General features: G+C 47.2%; 1 protein-coding gene across 1 annotated transcript in view; it reads left to right on the top strand.

Annotated features, from left to right (window-relative positions):
* LOC124798733 overlaps positions 1-23524 on the top strand; it is a 76759-nt gene that overhangs the window by 6869 nt on the left and 46366 nt on the right. Inside the window, exon 2 of the mRNA XM_047262261.1 lies at positions 19553-19681. Coding sequence (XP_047118217.1) covers positions 19553-19681 — 129 coding nt within the window. The remainder of the gene's footprint in view (positions 1-19552; positions 19682-23524) is intronic.

Genomic DNA, 23524 nt, shown 5'->3' with positions numbered 1-23524 from the left:
ACACACCGTTGGGTGGCTTGCGGAGTATAAATGTAGATGTAGATGTAGAATCGAAAAGTTGCCTCAGTTTTCCAGACCGCTGTAAATTGTGAAGGAGAGTACATTATGATGACCAAGGTCTCTGCTATGTGTGTGTGTTGTATTTGCTAACCACATGGAAAAACTCTCCGACCTTATGCACCATCCCAGTATTTTCAAGATCCTCGTGTGCTTGCTCGGTAGCCGTGGATACCGAAGCGTAAAATAAAAAGAAATGAGTAACACAGTGAACAGGCAGGGTGTCTGCAAGTTACCGACGGCCTGACTGCTAGAGATGACAGTTCATCGGGCGGTATGCTCTCGCCAGCCCGGGTTCGACTGTATAAACAAGCAGCCACCAGGGAACAGTCATGAGGCATCGCTGGAGGAAATCACTATCACCGGATACAATCTACCGATTCGTTATTTTCTATCAATCACCTGACATAATAACAGAGACAATAACCAGCTGTACAGCCACTTCTCCATAGCAATTTTTACTTCGAATTGTCCGGTGGCATCCCAAAATGTGACGTCGGTGGCCATCTGGCAACCGAAATAAGACAGTACGTAGGGGAAGATCATCACCAGAATCCAGCAGCTAGTTGCCAGAAGGGAGCCGCTGCAAATTCGATCGAAACGTCGGTATTTTACTTGTTTCAGTGTTTCATAATGACGTAGTCTAGTCCCAAATTGATTTTATTCGAAATGAACCAGGATCTTTAATTCAGCTTAATTGCTGAGTAAATGTTTGTACATCTACATCTTCAGCTACATCTACATACAGGGTGTTTAAAAAATGACCGGTATATTTGAAACGGCAATAAAAACTAAACGAGCAGCGATAGAAATACACCGTTTGTTGCAATATGCTTGGGACAACAGTACATTTTCAGGCGGACAAACTTTCGAAATTACAGTAGTTACAATTTTCAACAATAGATGGCGCTGCAAGTGATGTGAAAGATATAGAAGACAACGCAGTCTGTGGGTGCGCCATTCTGTACGTCGGCTTTCTGCTGTAAGCGTGTGCTGTTCACAACGTGCAAGTGTGCTGTGGACAACATGGTTTATTCCTTAGAACAGAGGATTTTTCTGGTGTTGGAATTCCACCGCCTAGAACACAGTGTTGTTGCAACAAGACGAAGTTTTCAACGGAGGTTTAATGTAACCAAAGGACCGAAAAGCGATACAATAAAGGATCTGTTTGAAAAATTTCAACGGACTGGGAACGTGATGGATGAACGTGCTGGAAAGGTAGGGCGACCGCGTACGGCAACCACAGAGGGCAATGCGCAGCTAGTGCAGCAGGTGATCCGACAGCGGCCTCGGGTTTCCGTTCGCCGTGTTGCAGCTGCGGTCCAAATTACGCCAACGTCCACGTATCGTCTCATGCGCCAGAGTTTACACCTCTATCCATACAAAATTCAAACGCGGCAACCCCTCAGCGCTGCTACCATTGCTGCACGAGAGACATTCGCTAACGATATAGTGCACAGGATTGATGACGGCGATATGCATGTGGGCAGCATTTGGTTTACTGACGAAGCTTATTTTTACCTGGACGGCTTCGTCAATAAACAGAACTGGCGCATATGGGGAACCGAAAAGCCCCATGTTGCAGTCCCATCGTCCCTGCATCCTCAAAAAGTACTGGTCTGGGCCGCCATTTCTTCCAAAGGAATCATTGGCCCATTTTTCAGATCCGAAACGATTACTGCATCACGCTATCTGGACATTCTTCGTGAATTTGTGGCGGTACAAACTGCCTTAGACGACACTGCAAACACCTCGTGGTTTATGCAAGATGGTGCCCGGCCACATCGCACGGCCGACGTCTTTAATTTCCTGAATGAATATTTCGATGATCGTGTGATTGCTTTGGGCTATCCGAAACATACAGGAGGCGGCGTGGATTGGCCTCCCTATTCGCCAGACATGAACCCCTGTGACTTCTTTCTGTGGGGACACTTGAAAGACCAGGTGTACCGCCAGAATCCAGAAACAATTGAACAGCTGAAGCAGTACATCTCATCTGCATGTGAAGCCATTCCGCCAGACACGTTGTCAAAGGTTTCGGGTAATTTCATTCAGAGACTACGCCATATTATTGCTACGCATGGTGGATATGTGGAAAATATCGTACTATAGAGTTTCCCAGACCGCAGCGCCATCTGTTGTTGACAATTGTAACTACTGTAATTTCGAAAGTTTGTCTGCCTGAAAATGTACTGTTGTCCCAAGCATATTGCAACAAACGGTGTATTTCTATCGCTGCTCGTTTCGTTTGTATTGCCGTTTCAAATATACCGGTCATTTTTGAAACACCCTGTAGATACTCCGCGAGCTACCGTATGGTGCGTGGCAGAGCACACCTTCTACCACTACTAGTGATTTCCTTTCCCGTTCCACTCTCAAATAGAGCGAGGGAAAAGTAGCTACTTATATGTCGTCGTATGAGCTCTAATATCTAGAGTCTTATCGTCGTTGTCCTTACTTACAGTGTATGTTGGCTACAGTAGAATCGTACGGCAGCCAACTTCAAATGACGGTTTTCTATATTTTCTCAATAGCATATTTCGAAAAGAACACCGTCTTCCCATCAGGGATTCCCATTTGAGTTCCCGAAGCATCTCCGTAACACTTACGTGTTGTTCGAACCTACCGGTAACAAAGCTAGCAGTTCGCCTCTGGACTGTTTCGTTGTCTTTCTTCAATCCGACCTGATGCAGATCCACAACACTCGAACAGTATTCAAGAGTAGGTCCCACCAGCGTCCTATATGTGGTCTCCTTTACAGATGAACCATTCATTCCTAAAATCTTCCCAATAAACAGAAGATGACCATTCGCCATCCTTATCACAGTTGTCACATGCTCGTTGCATTGTATACCACTCTGCAGCGTTACGCCCAGATATTTAAAAGGTTTGACAGTGTCAGGCAGGACACTGGTAATACTGCATCCGAACATCACAGGTTCTACCTACTCATCCGCACTAACTTAATTTTTTTTCCACAGTTAAAGCTAGCTGCCACTCATCACACGACCTGGAAATTTTCTCTAAGTCGTCTTGTATCCTCCTATACTCACTCAACTTTGGCGCCGTACCGTACACCACGGCATCATCATTGCTGCTCATCCTGTCCGCCAAATCAATTGTGTATATAGACAACAAGAGCGGTCCTATTACACTACATGGGGCATTCCTGACGATACCCGTGTCTTCGATGAATATTCGCCGTCGAGGACAGCATACTGAATTCTATTGCTTACGAAGTTTTCGAGCCGCTCACATATCTGTGAACTTATTCCACATGATCGTACTTCCGTTAACAACCTATAATGGGGCACCGTGTCAAACGCTTTCCGGAAATCTAGAAATATGGAATCTTGGCCTTGTGACACGGACAGTTACCCTGCTCAAGGACGCCAACGTCATTGGGGGGGACATCGGGCATGAAGGGATGCAGTTGGTGGTCAGCAACGTTCACATAGTCTACAGCCGTCATTACTTCCTCGATTAGTGCTACAAGTCCTAGGGAATCCCAGGAGACTGTCCCTTATAGCACAATAGTGTCCAAACCAGCCTGTGTCAGTAGCGAAGTGCGTGTTTCAAGAAGGCGTTCACCTCGATGGCGGTGTATCCAGACGCGACCGCCGATCTTGTGTAACAAGAAACGTGATTCATTCGACCAGAGGACATGTTTCCATTGATCGACGGCACTGCCTCGTTGATACTGTGCGCGCTGCAATCGTAAATGACGATGTCGTTGTGTCAGTATGGGAACATGTAGAGGTCTTCTGCTGCAGATACCCATGCTCAGCAATGTGCGCCGAACGGAGTGTGTCTGCACCAGTGTTTTACTCTGTCATAAAATCTGCCACAGGTCGCCGCTTATGCTGCTTTACAGAACGAGCAAGGCTCTGACATTCACGTTCTATGATGACGAGCCCACATACAACACTTTTAACGCTGTTTCACTGTCTTTCAACCACTTTGCGCAGCCGACCAGCTTCGCCGGTTTGAGAGATGCACGTTTGCAGTCGGTGGGCCAAAACAGTCTGTTGTTTGTCAAAATCGCTTATGTCAGTGAATTTCCCCCTTTGGCGTCAGTGTCATCGTTAAAATGTGTTTCCATAACAAGCTTTAGTAATGGCTGGTTTCCGTGTCCCAACAAAGTGAAGTGGCTTTGTCGTTATGTTTCCTAACGTGTTGGTTGGTCTCTCTTGTATTGCTCTCCTGTATGTGTTTCATTACCGGTGCTGCCAAAACTTCAGTTCCACAGCAGGTGGGATCATGCACAGCACGTGTGTTCCAGGAGGGTGTACGTGGCGATTTGGTGGTCTCTTTTAGTAGAAGATCCGCACAACCATTGAGGACCTCTCGCAAATAGGAGGTACCTGGCTGATCCTGCATAGGTCGGCAGAGGCAGATGCATGCCGAGACGAATCGCCCCGTTCTGAAGTCCGTAAAGCCACTTTACGCCCGTCTCTGCAGCACTGCCCCATACGATGCACACGTCCAGGAGGTTGGGACTGATTAGCGTCACACACATGGTGACTCCAACAAGAGAGGCGGGGGAGTTAAGATTGTGGGTTAAGAAAGGAGAAGAGTATCTGCAGCCTACCTGTCACCTTTTAGTCAAGGTCATTCGTTGTGTTGACTTCAGGACGGTCTGACGGAGGAGATAGAGAAGATCCAAAGAAGAGCGGCGCGTTTCGTCACAGGGTTATTTGGTAACCGTGATAGCGTTACGGAGATGTTTAATAAACTCAAGTGGCAGACTCTGCAAGAGAGGCGCTCTGCATCGCGGTGTAGCTTGCTCGCCAGGTTTCGAAAGGGTGCGTTTCTGGATGAGGTATCGAATATATTGCTTGCCCCTACTTATACCTCCCGAGGAGATCACGAATGTAAAATTAGAGAGATTAGAGCACGCACGGAGGCTTTCAGACAGTCGTTTTTCCCGCGAACCATACGCGACTGGAACAGGAAAGGGAGGTAATGACAGTGGCACGTAAAGTGCCCTCCGCCACACACCGTTGGGTGGCTTGCGGAGTATCAATGTAGATGTAGATGTAGACTGCGACTGCAGCCTTTGGAGAGCGACAGCTGCCATTCTACACGTTTTCGTCCGAAAGAGAGAAACTATTGAAGATCTTTTTAATGGTGTGCTTCACAAATTCAAGTTGGACCATGTACAACAGCACCTCTATGTCCTTGGATTCTGGTGCGGCCTGCACTCTGTTACATGCCTCTCATTACTGATGATGTAAGAAGCCACTGGTGCGAGTGTGGTGAGCGTCATGTTCCTACACCGTGGCACCTGGTGCATTCCCGTGACACAGAGAACTTACAAGAGGGGAGACTCGCAATGCTGGAACTGTAATTTTGTTAGCCACATTGCGCGACGCTTCCACTCTGCTGCAGTGCGTCAGATACTCTGCGGAAAGCCAGCCATGACTGCACTCGCAAAATCGAAGAATCACCGCCCTTCTACGCAGACTGTCGCCAATGACGTGCATCGGCTATTGCGACCGTTTCTGCTTCAAGCGTACTGCCACATCGAGACGAGATATATATCCCAAAGCCTCAAAAGCATCGACCAATCGTCCAGGAGCTAGTTTTTTACAGACTCCTCCCTGGCGTTGGAAAACTTCACCACCACTTGCAAAAAAACTGCAGCCACCAGTGGGGAAGGGAAGCAACCTCGCCGCACCTAGCGCTCCCAGTCACGCATCTGAGATGACTCATCCTCCACTGTCGAGGATAGTAGTTTACGGGCAGTACGCCTAGCTGATCTTCTGGCCAACATTGTTCCGTCTATCTCAGGAAGAAGAACGCCAGGAGAGCGTCACTGCAGCATCTCCACCATAAGAATTATCAAGTGTCATAGACATGTTCAAGTCGCTTCTCATTTTTATGGAACAACTGCTAAAGAGCATCCCACAACAAATCCCAGCTGCAATCAAGGAGGCCATCTAGGTTATTACACCACGTCATGAATAGATGGTCGATGGTGAGGCCCAGGTATTTAGCAACGTGTCCCAAGATACTGCCATTCCCTGGACTTTTACTGATGTGCTGTCTGCAGGAACGAGTCTTCTGGCAATTATGAGGTCTGCGCCTTTCTCAGTTCGAATTTTAGTCGCCACTGCATATCCCACAGTGTCAGAACATCGAAGGCCAGGCCCACTGGAGACGACGTTGAAACTGAACGCCGTTCATGCCACTTGGGTAGAGAGCCATCTGGACTTGGGGGAAAGAGGAAAATCCTTGGTATATCTGCTGTGTACAGCAGAGTGGGCCAAGGACGGAGACTTCTGGGAGCCACTGAGGATGTTGCACTCTGTCTATGTGCCATCCGCATGGACATGGAAGGCGCTTCGTACTAGGTAATATTTCATGAGATGAACATGTGACAGGGGCACCCCCAAGTTGGGAGACTGTAGAGGAGCCCCTCGTGCCACAGAAAATCGAAGGCTCTTGAAACATTGAGTAGTACTGTCCTGATGTTCTCCCTCTTTCCGAGGGTGTCCGACGCTTCCTCCACTAGGCACTGCAGCTAGTGGTTCTTTGGACGTCCCTGACGAAATCCCGATGGTTTGTCTAGTAGTAATTCACTGACTACGACGTGTTGGAGCAGATGACACATGTATATCGATTCAAACAGATTGCTGATGGCTAGCAGCAACTTGATGGGCCAGTAAGTATTTGGGAGTTGTGGTTTCTACCCTGCCTTATGGGATGGCCATGCTTTTGGCTTTCTTCAAATCCAGTGCGTACCTCCATGGACGCAGGATATTGTTGAAAATCCCCACTATATGGTCTGTGGCGGCGGCAGGCATCTATTGCAGAAGTTGATTGGTGAGTAAAAATGGTTCAAATGGCTCTGAGCACTATGGGACTTAACTTCTGAGGTCATCAGTTCCCTAGAAATTAGAACTACTTAAACCTAACTAACCTAAGGACATCACACACATCCATGCCCGAGGCATGATTCGAACCTGCGTCCGCAGCGGTCGCGCGGCTCCAGACTGTAGCGCCTAGAACCGCTCGGTCACACCGGCCGGCTGATTGGTGAGTAGATAGGAGTCTCCTGCATTCCGAGTATTGAGGCAGTGGAGTTGTTAAACCACCTCTTCTGCATCGACTTCTTCCAGCTGCTGTGCCTCATCTGCATTGGCTGCTAAAAACAACTAGAAGTCGTTAATTTACGAGAGTGATGTGGTCTGGGGCATACAGAATCTCCTATCGAAGTGAAATTGGTCTCAAAGATATCTCCAGGGATGGTGGATTTGGCTGCCAGCTCACAGAAAACTTCTTGGTTGATTCACAGTGGTGGTGTGTCCTCTACACAGGAAGGTTTTCGTGTCCTCTCCTCTTTCCCCCTATGCCGACTCATCTCTGACACGTAGCATCGCCAGGTGGTTCGACCAGTCCTGGTAATTACGATATTGCAGTGCCTGTGTTGTTAAAAAGAATGATGCACTGTGGCAACTACAGTCATTATGAAATATATGAAATGTATTCGCAGTTGTGAATACAAACAGCCATCAGCTGTATAAGGAAATGACGACAATGAAAATTTGTGCTGGACTGGGATCCGAACCTGGATTTCCCGCTTTATGCCTTCACCGTTTTGGCTATCCGTGCACGACCCAATGTAAAACACAAACTTCGTCGTGCCTGTATGGCAACCTGCACTCGTACACACCTTATGCTACAATATCGTATTTATCTGTCGATACCAGTCATGCATGTCCGAAGGAACACGGAATCGTTCTTCTTAACAGCACATGCATTGCAATATCGTATTTATCCGCTGATAACAGGCAGCGACTTTCAATTAAAATATCCTCTGCTGTATGGGAATTACATAATGTTTGTACGAGTGCAGGTGGTGGCGGAGGAATGACAACATATGGAAGTCAGGGTCTGACCTTGACTCGTACACGTATCGCCAAAGCGATTAAAACGACAGCTCACGTAAAGCAGGTAATCCATATTCGAATCCCGGTCAGGCACAAATTTTCATGGTCGTCATTTCGTTATAAAGTTGAAGACAGCTCGCATTGGTAACTACGAATACATTTCATATAGTCCAGATAGTGATTGGTCGATGGCGACTTTAACCTCACGCCGCATCAGCTTAAGCAGGCGCTTGATTGCCTGGTGTCGTATTTGCTGCCACTCCCGGAATCCTCTATTTTTCTCAGTATTGATGCCATTATGTACGAATGCAATCGCTGACAACGATCTGTCGGTTCCTGTCTTTGTAAAGGAAGGAAGATCAGTTTAACGTCCTTTTGAAAGCACAGTCATTAGGTTCGGATTACCAAAGAATGGGGAAGGAAATCAGATGTGCTCTTTTCAAAGGAACCCATCCAGCAAATACCTATAGCGATTTAGAGAAATCACGGAAATCCTGAGTTTGGATGGCAGGACGAGGCTTTGAGCCCCCCCTACTCTCGAACCCGCGTCAAATGTGCTAACTAGGGTAATTTCCTGCCGTGGTGTTGCAGCTATGACAGCGTCTAGTACCTGTTGTTTGTGATGACATACGTATGGCTGCCAACCCCTTCAGGTGCAGAGGCTGAAGCCAGTACCCCATCTAATCGCGCCCAATAATGCTCCCAATTTATATGAAGGGTGTCCAGACTGGTGTGGTGGTGATCTTCCATCGATGTCGAGATCGAAAATGTTGGGCTCGTGGTCTAAGATGATGGTGGTGCATGTGCTCACTGATATAATATAGGGTAGTCCACTTTCAAGGGGTACATCAAGAATCGCTCACTGGTGGCTAGTCGATATATTGTGGGCCGGTGGGACGTGTGGACCAATCGCCTGTCATTGGCATTAGTGATATGAGAGTTCCATGCACCATGCTTAGCGTTAATGTCTCCCCCAACGAAGACTTTGCTGGTGGGAGTGTAGGGGGAAGGCGAGAGGAGGGCTTTCACGTCAGCTGGGTCCAGTAGGCCTTTTGGTGAATTATACGCCCCTATGAAAGTGATACTCTGGTGAGATGTGTCACTGATGGTAAGCTGTGACCTCCATAGATTGGAGCAGAGGAAGTTGTATATGGTGGTAGGTGAGAGACTTGTGCAAGTTGCCTGCATTTCCGCCGCTGGTTGTGCATCTACCCATCCAGTAACAGAAGTAATTGACTGAATCCACATTCTGGTCTTCAGATGGGTCTCGCTCGCCAGACACGCGTAGGCGGCCTTTTCACACAAGAACTGCTGAAACCCCCACCCCGTGTACGGAGGCTATTGGTGTTCCATACACAGATAGTTAGGTCTCCCAGACTACGGGTCACGGTGGGTTTCCGACGGTGATGTGACAGTTACACAGATGGCCTCATTGATAGCAGTTGCTCTGTAGCAGTTGTTCCATAAAAGTGATAAGCGTCTTGAACATGGATATGACGTGTGGTAATTCATCTTGTGGAGATACTGCAGTGACGTTGTCTTGGCGTTCTTATTCCTGAGATAGATAGAACAGTACTGATGGGTGCATTGTCTGTTGACCACTACCCCCAAAAGAGTTCTTGGCCGAGGGTGAGTCATCTCAGATTTTTGCCTGGAACCGCTTGCTGTGGTAAGGTTGCTTCCCTTTCCCATCGGTGGCTGGGGTTGTCTCACAGGGTGGTGCTGTTTTCCACTGCCCAGGCGAAGAAAGTGAGAACAAACCTCACTCCTGGCTGAGGGATCAACTATTTTGCGGCCTTAGAATTCAAATCTCATCTCCATATGGTGATATGCTTGAAGCGGGAACGGTCACGACGGTTGGCGATGTGTTGTTGGCCGCAGCGTGCACAGTGTGTTGGTGACTTTTCCATTTTGCGAGAGCAGCCACAGCTGGCGTCTTCGGCAGTGCATTTTAGGCATCGCAGTGGCATCGAACAGTGCAGTACAACGTGGCCAACGACATGACAGTTGTAGATCCTGTTGCAAAAGTTCACCTTCGCCACGGGGATCGCTGTGATGTGTGTCACGTACCAGATGCCACGGGGATGGGGCAAGTCACTCTCCACAATAAGTACCAGTGGCTTCTCTTTGTGCGTCTTCAGTGGTGGGAGGACAGTGACAGGGTGCAAGCCACATGCGAATACGAGGTCGTCAAGGTGTTGTACGTGGTCCCAAGTTGAATTTGTTCACCAAATCACGAAAAACGATCTTCAATAGTTTCACCTACTTGGGCGTAAAAGTGTAGTATGGCAACTATCACTCTCCAAAAGCTGCAGCTGTAGTCCTAGAGTTTGGAGCCAGTCTCAGTGAAACCTTATAGACGTCATTCCCCATTGGCCTAAGAGAAAAGCTCTCGCTGCTTGACAATTTGGTATCGTTCGTCGTGGTCTCTGCCGAATTTGAAGACAACTGGAGGAGATTTTGTTTCCTTTGCGGGCTTTTAACACTAGAAGTCGGTCGGATAGCATAGTAATGTCCATCTCGCTATCCACTAACATGGCGGAGTTGATCGCAGAAGGGCGGTCGACTGCAGCAGACGACGGATTAACACACTTGCCGGCAGGCGATATTCCGAACTCCGAGCTTGGGTCCCTCCGCAACGAGCTCGACAACCTCAGCGACAGAGCTAACTCGAATGAGTCCCGTTTCGTCTCCGCTCCGGTTAGATACTAGGTTAGTGGATGAGTTTGTAGTGTTTTTGTTGTGGATGTTGATATTTCGTTTGCTGTGGGTGTACTTATCGATTATCAATTTTTATTTGTAGTCCACTGTTGCTGTTTGAGTAAACATATTGTCATTTTGTCATGTGGAAACAGTGAGAATAGAGAGCGGACGATAGAAAATGGGGTGCCAAGCGGAGAAACCGGAATATTTCTGACATATTCTTTCGTTTGAATTCAGTAGAGGGATGACAGCAGCCGAGGCAGCCAGAAATATTTCCTCCGTGAAGTGGGATGACGACATTGGACAAAGCTCGGCAGGAAAATGCTGTTCACTATTTGTGGAGTATTGTTTTGACATAAGTGACTCTCACGTTCTGAAAGATCTTCGAGGTTTGATGAAGATCGCTTAAACGCGTTAATCCACGATGATCCAAGTCAGTGTATTCGACAACTGGTAAATGTGATGAAGTGTGATGATTCCACATCATCGTGTGACATTTGCATGCAATGGGGAAGATTCCGAAATCAGGTGTATGGATACCGCATGCACTACCCCCCCCCCCCCCTTTCCCGGGGCACAAAGTTTCAAATACCGGCTCCATGGCCATTGTTCGGTCTTCACAGCTGAGCTCTTTGCCCTCTACCAGGCTGTTCTTTACATTTGCCGCCACCGACATTCTGCTTATGTCATCTGCTCCGATTCCCTGAGCGCCATCCAGAGCCTCAGTGATCCGTATCCGGTTCACCCTTTCGTGCACCGGATCCAACGCTGTCTCCAGCAGCTGGTGGACGACGGTTCTCCGGTTAGCTTTATGTGGGCTCCTGGACATGTCGGTATGCCTGGGAACGAAGCTGCAGATGCCGTGGCCAAGTCTGCGGTCCTCCATCCTCGGACAGCTTCTTGTTGTGTCCCTTCATCAGATTGTAGCAGGGTCATTTGTGGCATGCCGATTGGGCTGCACTTACGGACAACAAGCTTCGGGCCTTGAAACCTCTTCCCGCGGCTTGGACGTCCTCCTCACGGCCTTCTCGGCGGGAGGAGGTCGTTTTGGCCCGGTTACGAATTGGACACTGCCGGTTCAGCCATTGCCATCTGCTGACGGCTGCGCCGGCGCCGTTCTGCCCATGTGGGCAATTGCTGACGGTCCGCCACATTTTAACGTACTGTCCGGATTTTAATACACTGCGTCTTGTTCTTGGCCTGCCATGTACTCTGGATGCCATTTTAGCGGATGACCCAGGAGCAGTTGCTCGCGTTCTTCGTTTTATCAACTTGACAAACCTAAGGACATTTGATTATGCTGTTTTTTTAATCCTATGCCTGCCAATCTGTCTTTTATCGTGTTTTCCCTTTAAGCTGCTGTTTTAAACTTGTGCCTCGCGGTGCATTCCTAACGTAGTCTGGGCGCTAATGACCATTGTAGTTGTGCGCCCTAAAACCACAAAAAAAACAAAAAAAAATTTTGCGTGTGGTCATATGTGCATCTCTGGTTGCTCGTCATCATTGCCTCGTGAACAACACCGACCATTCCTATGTGTATTTTTGTTGGTCACAAGAAATGGTGTCTTTATGCTAACGCAAAGAAAAGAAAGGAATGGTTGAGCCCAAACAAAGCATCAGTTCCCGTACAAACACCTGCGAGCATCCACAAAAGCTAATTTTATGCATCTGGTGGAACAGCTTCCCCGAGTTGTAACCGCCACTGCTGACATTTACTGTCAACTGAATACTTGGAGACGTAATCCAAAAACAACGACCAGGAAGACTGCCTGAAGTGATGCTACTCCATGATAACGCTCCCCTGCATTCTGTTAGACTACACAGGAGTTGGGTTGGGAGGGCATTGCGCATCCACCGTATTCGCCTGACCCTGCGTCCTCAGATTTTCACCTTTCTCGATCTCTATCGAACAGTCTTCAAGGAGCTTCCTTTGCGGATGAAAATGCGCTCCGAACATGGCTCGACGAGCTCTTCGCCTCAAAACCACCTGATTCCTACATTCGCGGAATCGAAAAGTTACCCCAGCGTTGCAAGAGTGTTGTAAACAGTGAAGGAAAATATTTAGTGATGACTTAAGTCCCTGCTACGTGTATGTTACGGCGTTACGTGCCGGCAACGCAGGTGGCATTCATTCTCGCCGTGAGCGTTGGTCGGTTTTTTTTGGCTCATCAGAGAATAGTTTACTTTCTTTTAAACTTGCATGGCAATTGGCATCTGACCTCCCGGAACCCACTGGAAGTGATGTATCAAAAGGTACACATAAGGCTTCAGCAGAATGGCCTTTATTGTTGGAGACCTGCTGTGTGTGTACCTCTTACGCGTCTTCACAGAAGCGAACGTCTAGAGTGGAGTCGTCAACAAGTCACCTGGACAGTCGGTCAGTGGGCCAGTGTTCGTTTCGCAGAAGAGTCCTGATTTGGTCTGGAGACGGATTCGCATCTGGAGGGAATGCGGAACACGATTTCCGGATCCAAACATTGCGGAAAGAGACCGATATCTAGAAGGATCCGTAATGGTGTGGTAAGGGATTACGTTGGCTAGGCGAACACCACTTCATGAAATTGTACGGGTGAATCGGTGAGGTTTAACTGCTGTCAGGTATCGTGACGAGATCTTGGAACCTTATCGCGGATGTTGCGAGGTGCTGTGGGCCCAGACTTCGTACTGATGGACGATAACGCTCGACCTCACGAGTGGTCGATGTTTTCTTGGAAGATATTGCAAGCATGGCTTGGTCTGATCGCTCTCCCGATTTTAATCCTATAGAGCATGTCAGGGATGCACTAGGGAGACGGCTTGCATCACGTCAGCATCCACCAGCCTCTCTCCAAGGCTTGTGAGCAGCTCTGCAGGAAGAATGGGCGTCATTGCCTCAATGTGAGGCTGGCGACATCATTCACTACATGCCCCATCGTTGTCAGATCTGTACTGCTGCCAAAGGTGGTCACACCCCATGTTGTTGTTGTTGTGGTCTTCAGTCCTGAGACTGGTTTGATGCAGCTCTCCATGCTACTCTATCCTGTGCAAGCTTCTTCATCTCCCAGTACCTACTGCAACCTACATCCTTCTGAATCTGCTTAGTGTATTCATCTCTTGGTCTCCCTCTACGATTTTTACCCTCCACGGTGCCCTCCAATGCTAAATTGGTGATCCCTTGATGCCTCAAAACATGTCCTACCAACCGATCCCTTCTTCTAATCAAGTTGTGCCACAAACTTCTCGTCTCCCCAATCCTATTCAATACCTCCTCATTAGTTACGTGATCTACCCACCTTATCTTCAGCATTCTTCTGTAGCACCACATTTCGAAAGCTTCTATTCTCTTCTTGTCCAAACTAGTTATCGTCCATGTTTCACTTCCATACATGGCTACACTCCATACAAATACTTTCAGAAACGACTTCCTGACATTTAAATCTATACTCGATGTTAACAAATTTCTCTTCTTGAGAAACGCTTTCCTTGCCATTGCCAGTCTACATTTTATATCCTCTCTACTTCGACCATCATCAGTTATTTTACTCCCTAAATAGCAAAACTCCTTTACTACTTTAAGTGTCTCATTTCCTAATCTAATTCCCTCAGCATCACCCGACTTAATTAGACTACATTCCATTATCCTTGTTTTGCTTTTGTTGATGTTCATCTTATATCCTCCTTTCAAGACACTGTCCATTCCGTTCAACTGCTCTTCCAAGTCCTTTGCTGTCTCTGACGGAATTACAATGTCATCGGCGAACCTCAAAGTTTTTACTTCTTCTCCATGAATTTTAATATCTACTCCGAATCTTTCTTTTGTTTCCTTTACTGCTTGCTCAATATACAGATTGAATAACATCGGGGAGAGGCTACAACCCTGTCTCACTCCTTTCCCTTTCACACCCCATACTGAGCACATTAACCAATTGTCGGAATTTGTATACAAATCCATTAAATTGGAAAGAAATTAAGAATATTTTGTCTACCGGTATATATTGTGTAGTTGTTTACGTTCTGCATTCTTTACATTGTTTCTACTTTGCTGTCACCTGTTTATAGTGTTTTGTGGCAAAATAAACGAATCTTGTAAAATTTTCGCTCGTTGCTTTAATTTTGGACACCAGTGTAACAACAATATTTATTAAACGTTTTAATGTTTGAGCATGTAAACTGTACTTGCGCCAAAAGTAATTGCTTTGTTTACGTAAAAGAGCAGAAGCGATCAGCTTATTGTTACAACTTATAAAATACAATTTATATTTTGTTCAAAATGGTTCAAATGGCTCTGAGCACTATGGGACTCAACTGCTGAGGTCATTAGTCCCCTAGAACTTAGAACTAATTAAACCTAACTAACCTAAGGACATCACAAACATCCATGCCCGAGGCAGGATTCGAACCTACGACCATAGCGGTCTTGCGGTTCCAGACTGCAGTGCCTTTAACCGCACGGCCACTTCGGCCGGCTATATTTTGTAAGGATATAAAATACGCAATGGAGTAAAACTGAACTATGTGAGCTTCCAATCGTGTTCAGAACAAACAAAATAAACGAGAAGTCGTCGGCTCCCAGTTTCTCTCTCAGACATTCACTTATGTTTCTTTCTCTAACAACACCAACATTACCATTTACTACTTCATTTGTGTACTGTACCAAAACTATCGAACAGTAGCTTTGGCAGAGCGCAACTCTAGTTATATCACATGCAATAAAATGAGAATAAGCTATAATATCGGAGAAAAGTATGGAGACTATGTCGCTCTGCGTAAGCAAACGACCCTTACTTATCGAATACTCCAGGTCCCAAACTGTGTTGCCTTGGGGCCCAGTTGTTTACTCGGGTTGCTGGTACGTGTTGTGTGGAGCTGTCCTGTGCCACACATATGCGTCACGGCCTCGGTATGCCGGCAGATGGGCTCATTGGCCGCTGCGTGCGCCATTTACGTGAATGGCAGCGAAGGCCGCGAGTCCGGCCCGTGGTCACGTGCGGCGCGACAGGTCACGAGGTTCAAGTCGCCACTGGTGCCGGCTGGCTGCGTAATTGGACCTCACAAGGCCACAGTCCGTGCGGCAGGAGAAGAGCCCTGATACTTAAACTGGGCTTGGCGCCGCTGCTTCGCGTGTCTGCCACAACCAACTACTTAACACCGTTTTGTATTCGCCTATATTGCATCGATTCATTGTTGGCGCATCGATTCATTGTTGGCGCAGATATACGTAGGGATTCCCGATATTTCGGGCTAATGATCCTAAACAAAGAAGGAAAAGCTGAAAGATGAAATGAATATACAGTGTGTCTGTACGAGGGAGATCTTGAACGCAATATGACAGAAATAGGACGTAGATGAAGATGAGATGGGAGATGTGTTACTGCGAGAAGAATTTGACCCCTGAAAGATCTAAGTAGAAACAAGGCCCCGGAAATAGAGGACATTCCGTCAGAACTATAGATAGCCTGCCGAGAGCCAAATGTGACATAACCCTTCCATCTTGTGTGCAAGATGTATGAGAAAACCCTCAGACTTCAAGAAGAATCTAATAGTTCTAATTCCAAAGGAAGCAGGTGCTAGAGGTGTGAATATTACCGAACTATCAATTTAGTACGTCATAAAAATACTAATACGAATTCTTTACAGAAGAACGGAAAAACTCCAAAAAGCTGACCTTGAGGGAGAACGGTTTGGATTCCGAAGAAATGTAGGAACACGCGAGGCAATAATGACCCTTCGACTCACCTTAGAAGATAGGTTAAGGAAAAGCAAACCTCGGTCTGTATCATTTGTAGACTTAGAGGAAGCTTTTCACAATGTTGACTAGAACAATTTTTCTGAAATGCTCAAGGTAGCAAGGTTAGAATACAGGGAGCGAAAGGCTATTTACAACTTGTACAGAAACCAGAAGGCAGTTATATGCGTCGAAGGGCATGAAAAGGAAGCTAGTTGAGAAGAGTGTGAGACAGGGCTGTAGCCTATCCCTGATGTTATTCAGCAGTAATGGAAACCAAAGAAAAATTTGGAGTAGAAATTAAAGTCCAGGGAGCAGAAATAAAAACTTTGAGTTTTACCGATGACACTGTAATTCTGTCGGAGACAGCAAAGGACTTAGAAGAGCAGTTGGACAGAATGAGCAGTGTCTTGAAAGGAGGGTATAACATGAACCTCAACAAAAGCAAAACGAAGGTAATGCAATGTAATAATGCTGAGGGAATCAGATTAGGGAATGAGACATTTAAAGTAGTGGACAAGTTTTGCTATTTGGGCAGTAAATTAACTGATGATGGCCAAAGTAGACAGGATATAAAATGCCGACTTGGCAATGGCAAGAAAAGCGTTTCTGAAGAAGAGAAATTTCCTGACATTGAGGATAGATTTAGGTGATGGGAAATCTTTTGTGAAGGCATTTCTGTGGACTGTAGCCATGTATGGACGTGAAACATTGACGATAAACAGTTTATACAAAAAAAGAATGGGAGCTTTCGAAATGTGGTGCAACAGAAGAATGCTAAAATTTTGATCAGTAGATCATGTAACTAATGAGGAAGTACTGAATGAAATTAGGAAGACAAGAAATATGTGGTAAAACTTGACTAAAGGAAGGGAACGTTAGATCGGACACATTCTGACACATGAAGGGAGCATAAGTTTAGTATTGGAGGGAAGTGTGTGTGTGTGAGGGGGGGGGGGGGGGGGTTAAAAATCGTAGGGAGACACCAAGAGATTAACACAGTAATTGAATTCAGAACAATGTAGACTGTAGTAGTTATTCAGAGATGAATAGGCTTGCACACGATAGAGTAGTGCGAAGAGCTGCATCAGACCAGTCTTCGGAGTGAAGACCACAACAACAACGAGCCTACAATGATCAACCAGTACCGCATGGATTTTGGATGGGTTGAGTTTTAACCCTATGCCCTGTACCCATTTTTATAGTGCACACTGCCCAGTACTGAGATTCTCTGTAGTTATCTTCAGGTTTATTGGTTTTGCACCTAGATACAAATGGATGTAATCATAGTACATATGATATTAGCAATACGACAAAACTGATAGCACATCGTTGACATACAATGAGAAGAGAGTGGCAATAATACCGAACCCTGGGGGACACCTAATACTCCCTGCCTTCATTGTGACTTTAAGGTGTCAGACGACGCATTCCTAACGAGATGAGCTCCCTGATCTGCAGTAATGAACCATAATTTCATCCTACTTAGGTTCTTAAGACGTCTAAGCTTTTTTGAAACTTCATGTCGTTTATTTCTTGCGTAGTAATTTGCCACCCTTTTTTTTATTACGGTACTTGTACATATTACTTTTCACGGCCCGTAACTCTGGTTCCAGACGTATTTCATTCATGAAATTAATTGTTCTGCCATTGCACTGATGAACCTCAGTAATTGTACTGCACTTTGCGAGGAATTTAGGCTGTTAAGTTTGGCAAGTAAAATGTCGACGTCGTCAGTGTCAAAGGCTTCGCTGAAGTCTAAAAAACAGCAGCTTCCTGTGCCTCCAATGCAAGTTGAGGTCATCTGAAGGCAGATGTTGTGCAGCAATGTTTACGAAAAACTGATTGGTATTCATCTAGTAGATTGTTCGTAGTTAGTTTGTTAGCTGATCGTGGACTACCAGATCTGTTCAAAAAATTCCGGAACTTTGTCTACAAAATTTTCTACGCTTATCTGTTACTTATTGTGGATGGTCTTCGAAATCCTCTCCTCCACAATTGATACACAGCTCCGAATGCCGTTTCCAATTCCAGAAGTAGTCTTGGTACGCCTCTTGCTGGATCGCTCTGGTCTATCGTTGCAAATCTTCGTCCTTTCAATGGGGTTTTCAACTATGAAAATAATAAAAAGTCCTCAGGGGCAAGGTCTGGAGAGTACGGAGGCTGAGGCTGCACAGTGTTTTCGTTTTTTTGTGCAACAATGACACACCAACAGGGATGAATGAGCAGGTGCGTTATCGAGATGCAAGAGGCATGAATTGTCTCACCACATTTCGGGCCGTTTCCTTAGTGTTTGTCCCTGTGTCACTAATTCATGATGAAGGAATCCTTCAAAGTCAAAGAAAACTATCAGGATGGCTCTGACTTTTGACTTGACCTGACGAGCTTTTTTCTGTCTTTGAGAACCTTTGCCGGCCGCGGTGGCCGTGCGGTTCTAGGCCCTTCAGTCCGGAACCGCGGGACTGCTACGGTCGCAGGTTCGAATCCTGCCTTGGGCATGGATGTGTGTAATGTCCTTAAGTTAGTTAGGTTTAAGTAGTTCTAAGTTCTAGGGGACTGATGACCTAAGATGTTAAGTCCCATAGTGCTCAGAGCCATTCTTTTTAGAACCTTTCCCAACCCATTGTGAAGTTTGAACCTTGGTCTCAACATCATTACCGCAGATCCACGTCTCATCGACAGTTATGATTTCTTCGAGGAACTTCTAGTTCTCATTTACGCGATCCAAAAGCTCTTCACAGATAGCGAGGCGAAGGTCTTTCTGGTCTTGACTCACGAGTCGTGGGACGAACTTTGGCGGCAGCACGATGCATGCTGTGTTAGGATTTTATGACATGATGCGACTGAAATGTTACATTCATCTGCAATCTCTCAGACAGTTAGTTTTCGATTGGCACGTACAGTTTCTTTGACGTTCCAGACATGAGCGTCGTCGGTAGATGTCGAAGGGCGTCCTGAACGAGGGTCATCTTTAACTTCTGTCCGGCCATTTTTAAACCGTACGAACCTTACGTACGACTCTGTCAATCCCAGGCAGAACCTACTCTCGACATGCGACAACGGGTGCCGTGTGATATGTGGTTGGTACGGAAAAATCTCCTCGAACCGGTCCTGGTAACACTTGTATCGTATGAAGTACATGTGCCTTGAGTTTCAGCTATGGAAGTCCGCGTCACCTCGCTGTGTTGGACAGGTGTGCGTCTGGCGGTGGGCGGCGACGACGGCGGCGTGTCTGCTGGTGGCGCTGCAAGCGGAGGAGGCGGAGGCGAGGGCCACCAAGCGCAGCGTCACCGACACCTCCGTCATGGGCTACCTCACAGAGGTGAGTGCACAGGAGCTTCGCAGACACCTCTGTCATAGGCTACTGCGTGGATAGCAGTGAAACGGATACCTCCGTCGTGGGCTACCTCACAGAGGTGAGTGCACAGGAGCGTCGCAGACACCTCTGTCATAGGCTACTATGTGGATAGTAACGTCACAGACACCTCCGTCATGGGCTACCTCACCGAGGTGCGTACACAGGAGCGTCGCAGAAACCTCTGTCAAAGGCTACTGCGTGGATAGCAGTGTCACGGATACCTCCGTCGTGGAATACCTCAAAGATGTGAGTGCACAGCAACGTCTCAGACACCTCCGTAATGGCTTACCTCACGGAGGTGAGTGCACAGAAGCATCACAGACGTTTCTGTCACTCGCTACCACATGGAGGTGAGGGCACAGCAGTATCATGAATACGTCTTCGATGGTCTACCACATTTTGGTGAGAGAGCAGAAGTGTTACTTCCGTGAGATAATCCGTGACGGGGGTGTCTGTAATGCTAGACACCCCCGTCATGGATTACCTCACGGAGGTGAGTGCACAGAAGCGTCACACACACATCCGTTACGAGTTACCTCATGGAGGTAAGTGCACAGAAGCATCGCAGACATCTGCATCATGGGTTACCTCACGACTGCACAGAAGCGTCACAGACACCTCCATCGTGGGCTACTTCATGGAGGAGAGTGCACAGTAGCATCACAGACACCCCGTCACGGATTACCTCACAGAGGTGAGTGCACAGTAGCATGAGACACCCCCATCACAGGTTACCTCACGGAGGTGAGTGCACTGAAGTATCACAGACTCCTCTGTCATGGGTTACCTTACGTAGGTAATTGCGCAAAAGTGTCACAGACATGTCTGTCATGGGCTACCACATAGAGATGAGTGAATAGCAGCATCATGAATTCCTCTGTTTGAACTAGAACATTTTGATGAGAGTACAGAAGTGTCACAGACACCTCCATCATGGGCTACCTCACAGAGGTGAGTGCACAGGAGCGTCGCAGAAACCTCTGTCATAGGCTACTATGTGGATAACAGCGTCATGGATACCTCCGTCGTGGGATACCTCAAAGAGGTGAGTGCACAGCAACGTCTCAGACACCTCCGTAAAGGCTTACCTCACGGAGGTGAGTGCACAGAAACAGCACAGACGTTTCTGTCACTCGCTACCACATGGAGGTGAGGGCACAGCAGTATCATGAATACGTCTTCGATGGTCTACCACATTTTGGTGAGAGCGCAGAAGTGTTACTTCCGTGAGATAATCCGTGACGGGGGTGTCTGTGATGCTAGACACCCCCGTCACGGATTACCTGACGGAGGTGAGTGCACAGAAGCGTCACACACACATCTGTCACGAGTTACCTCATGGAGGTAAGTGCACAGAAGCATCACAGACATCTGCATCATGGGTTACCTCACGACTGCACAGAAGCGTCACAGACACCTCCATCATGGGCTACCTCACAGAGGTGAGTGCACAGGAGCTTCGCAGACACCTCTGTCATAGGCTACTACGTGGATAGCAGCGTCACGGACACCACCGTCATGGGCTACCTCACAGATGTGAGTGCACAGGAGCGTCGCAGAAACCTCTGTCATAGGCTACTACGTGGATAACAGCGTCACAGATACCTCCGTCGTGGGATACCTCAAAGAGGTGAGTGCACAGCAACGTCTCAGACACCTCCGTAATGGCTTACCTCACGGAGGTGAGTGCACAGAAACATCACAGACGTTTCTGTCACTCGCTACCACATGGAGGTGAGGGCACAGCAGTATCATGAATACGTCTTCGATGGTCTACCACATTTTGGTGAGAGCGCAGAAGTGTTACTTCCGTGAGATAATCCGTGACGGGGGTGTCTGTGATGCTAGACACCCCCGTCACGGATTACCTGACGGAGGTGAGTGCACAGAAGCGTCACACACACATCCGTCACGAGTTACGTCACGGAGGTAAGTGCACAGAAGCATCACAGACATCTGCATCATGGGCTACCTCACGACTGCACAGAAGCGTCACAGACACCTCGATCATGGGCTACCTCATGGAGGAGAGTGCACAGTAGCATCACAGACACCCCCGTCACGGATTACCTCACAGAGGTGAGTGCACAGTAGCATGAGACACCCCCATCACAGGTTACCTCACGGAGGTGAGTGCACAGAAACATCACAGACGTTTCTGTCACTCGCTACCACATGGAGGTGAGGGCACAGCAGTATCATGAATACGTCTTCGATGGTCTACCTCATTTTGGTGAGAGCGCAGAAGTGTTACTTCCATGAGATAATCCGTGACGGGGGTGTCTGTGATGCTAGACACCCCCGTCACGGATTACCTCACGGAGGTGAGTGCACAGAAGCGTCACACACACATCCGTCACGAGTTACGTCATGGAGGTAAGTGCACAGAAGCATCACAGACATCTACATCATGGGTTACCTCACGACTGCACAGAAGTGTCACAGACACCTCGATCATTGGCTATCTCATGGAGGAGAGTGCACAGTAGCATCACAGACACCCCCGTCACGGATTACCTCACAGAGGTGAGTGCACAGTAGCATGAGACACCCCCATCACAGGTTACCTCACGGAGGTGAGTGCACTGAAGTATCACAGACTCCTCTGTCATGGGTTACCTTACGTAGGTAAGTGCGCAGAAGTGTCACAGACATGTCTGTCGTGGGCTACCACATAGAGATGAGTGAGTAGCAGCATCATGAATACCTCTGTTTGAACTACCACATTTTGATGAGAGTACAGAAGTGTCACAGACACCTCCATCATGGGCTACCTCACAGAAGTGAGTCTGCAGAGCTCATCACTGCAGACTGCGGGGCAGGTGTTTGTAGCCAACAGTGCTGTGCTCTGTCAGCATTTCCATAGAACAACTTCAGAGTTGACAAGACAAAACTCTCACAGAAAATATTTATAAGCCTGACTCACAACTGACCCTAGTTAACGAACAGGAGAACTGCCCATTGGAGGCAATGCTGGAAACTGTGATTTGGATCCAATAATCGGTTGCTGTCAAATGTCTGTGCATGTGTATCTTCCACATGATCTGTCCCGAATATTTCGTTGTTTTATTACATCTGATTGAGTGAGAGTAGATGACACTGCTTTCCTCGCCCTCTGCCTTACACTCCAGAAATCCCAACAGTCCTTCCAAATCTACCTCAATCAGTTTATCTCCTGGTGTAACCGATGGCTTGTAAAATCAGTCCCTCCAAAACTCAGGCAATAATTGTAGGACTAGCTGCCTGCACCTTCCCCTGTACGAGTTCTACCTTACTATTTACGACTGTCCTACTATCCTATCCACTAACGCACTAAAATGTCTTAGACTAATGCTCAACTGGCAACTAACGTGGAAACCTCACTTATTAATCATCCAACGGAAAACCCACACTAGACTAAAACTACTAACCAGCCAAATTTGGGATTACACCCCTCCAGTACGCTCCAAACCTACAAAACCCTGACCTGACCTATCCTATGCTATGCAAGTGTTGCATAGATCTCCACCCCATCAAAGTTCTATAAGTCTCTCCAAATCGTCAAAAACTATGCACTCCGCCTCATTTTCCTCTCCCGTTAACTGTCCCCCACATGGTTTATCTATCATCTTATCAAATTTCCACCCCTCCTCAACCACATCGAACACCTCCACATCTCCTATACTATCCGCAAACTAGATTCCAATAACCCTATTCTCCCCTCTGACCACCAACCCTAGTATGCTGCTGCGCCTTCACAACCACATCCCTCCATCCCTACACCTCCACACACTCCATATCCCATCTCAACTCTACTTCAACCAACTC

This window comes from Schistocerca piceifrons, chromosome 5 (genome assembly GCF_021461385.2).
Source record: "Schistocerca piceifrons isolate TAMUIC-IGC-003096 chromosome 5, iqSchPice1.1, whole genome shotgun sequence".
Lineage (NCBI taxonomy): Eukaryota > Metazoa > Arthropoda > Insecta > Orthoptera > Acrididae > Schistocerca > Schistocerca piceifrons.
This window is presented reverse-complemented; position numbering and strand designations above follow the sequence as displayed.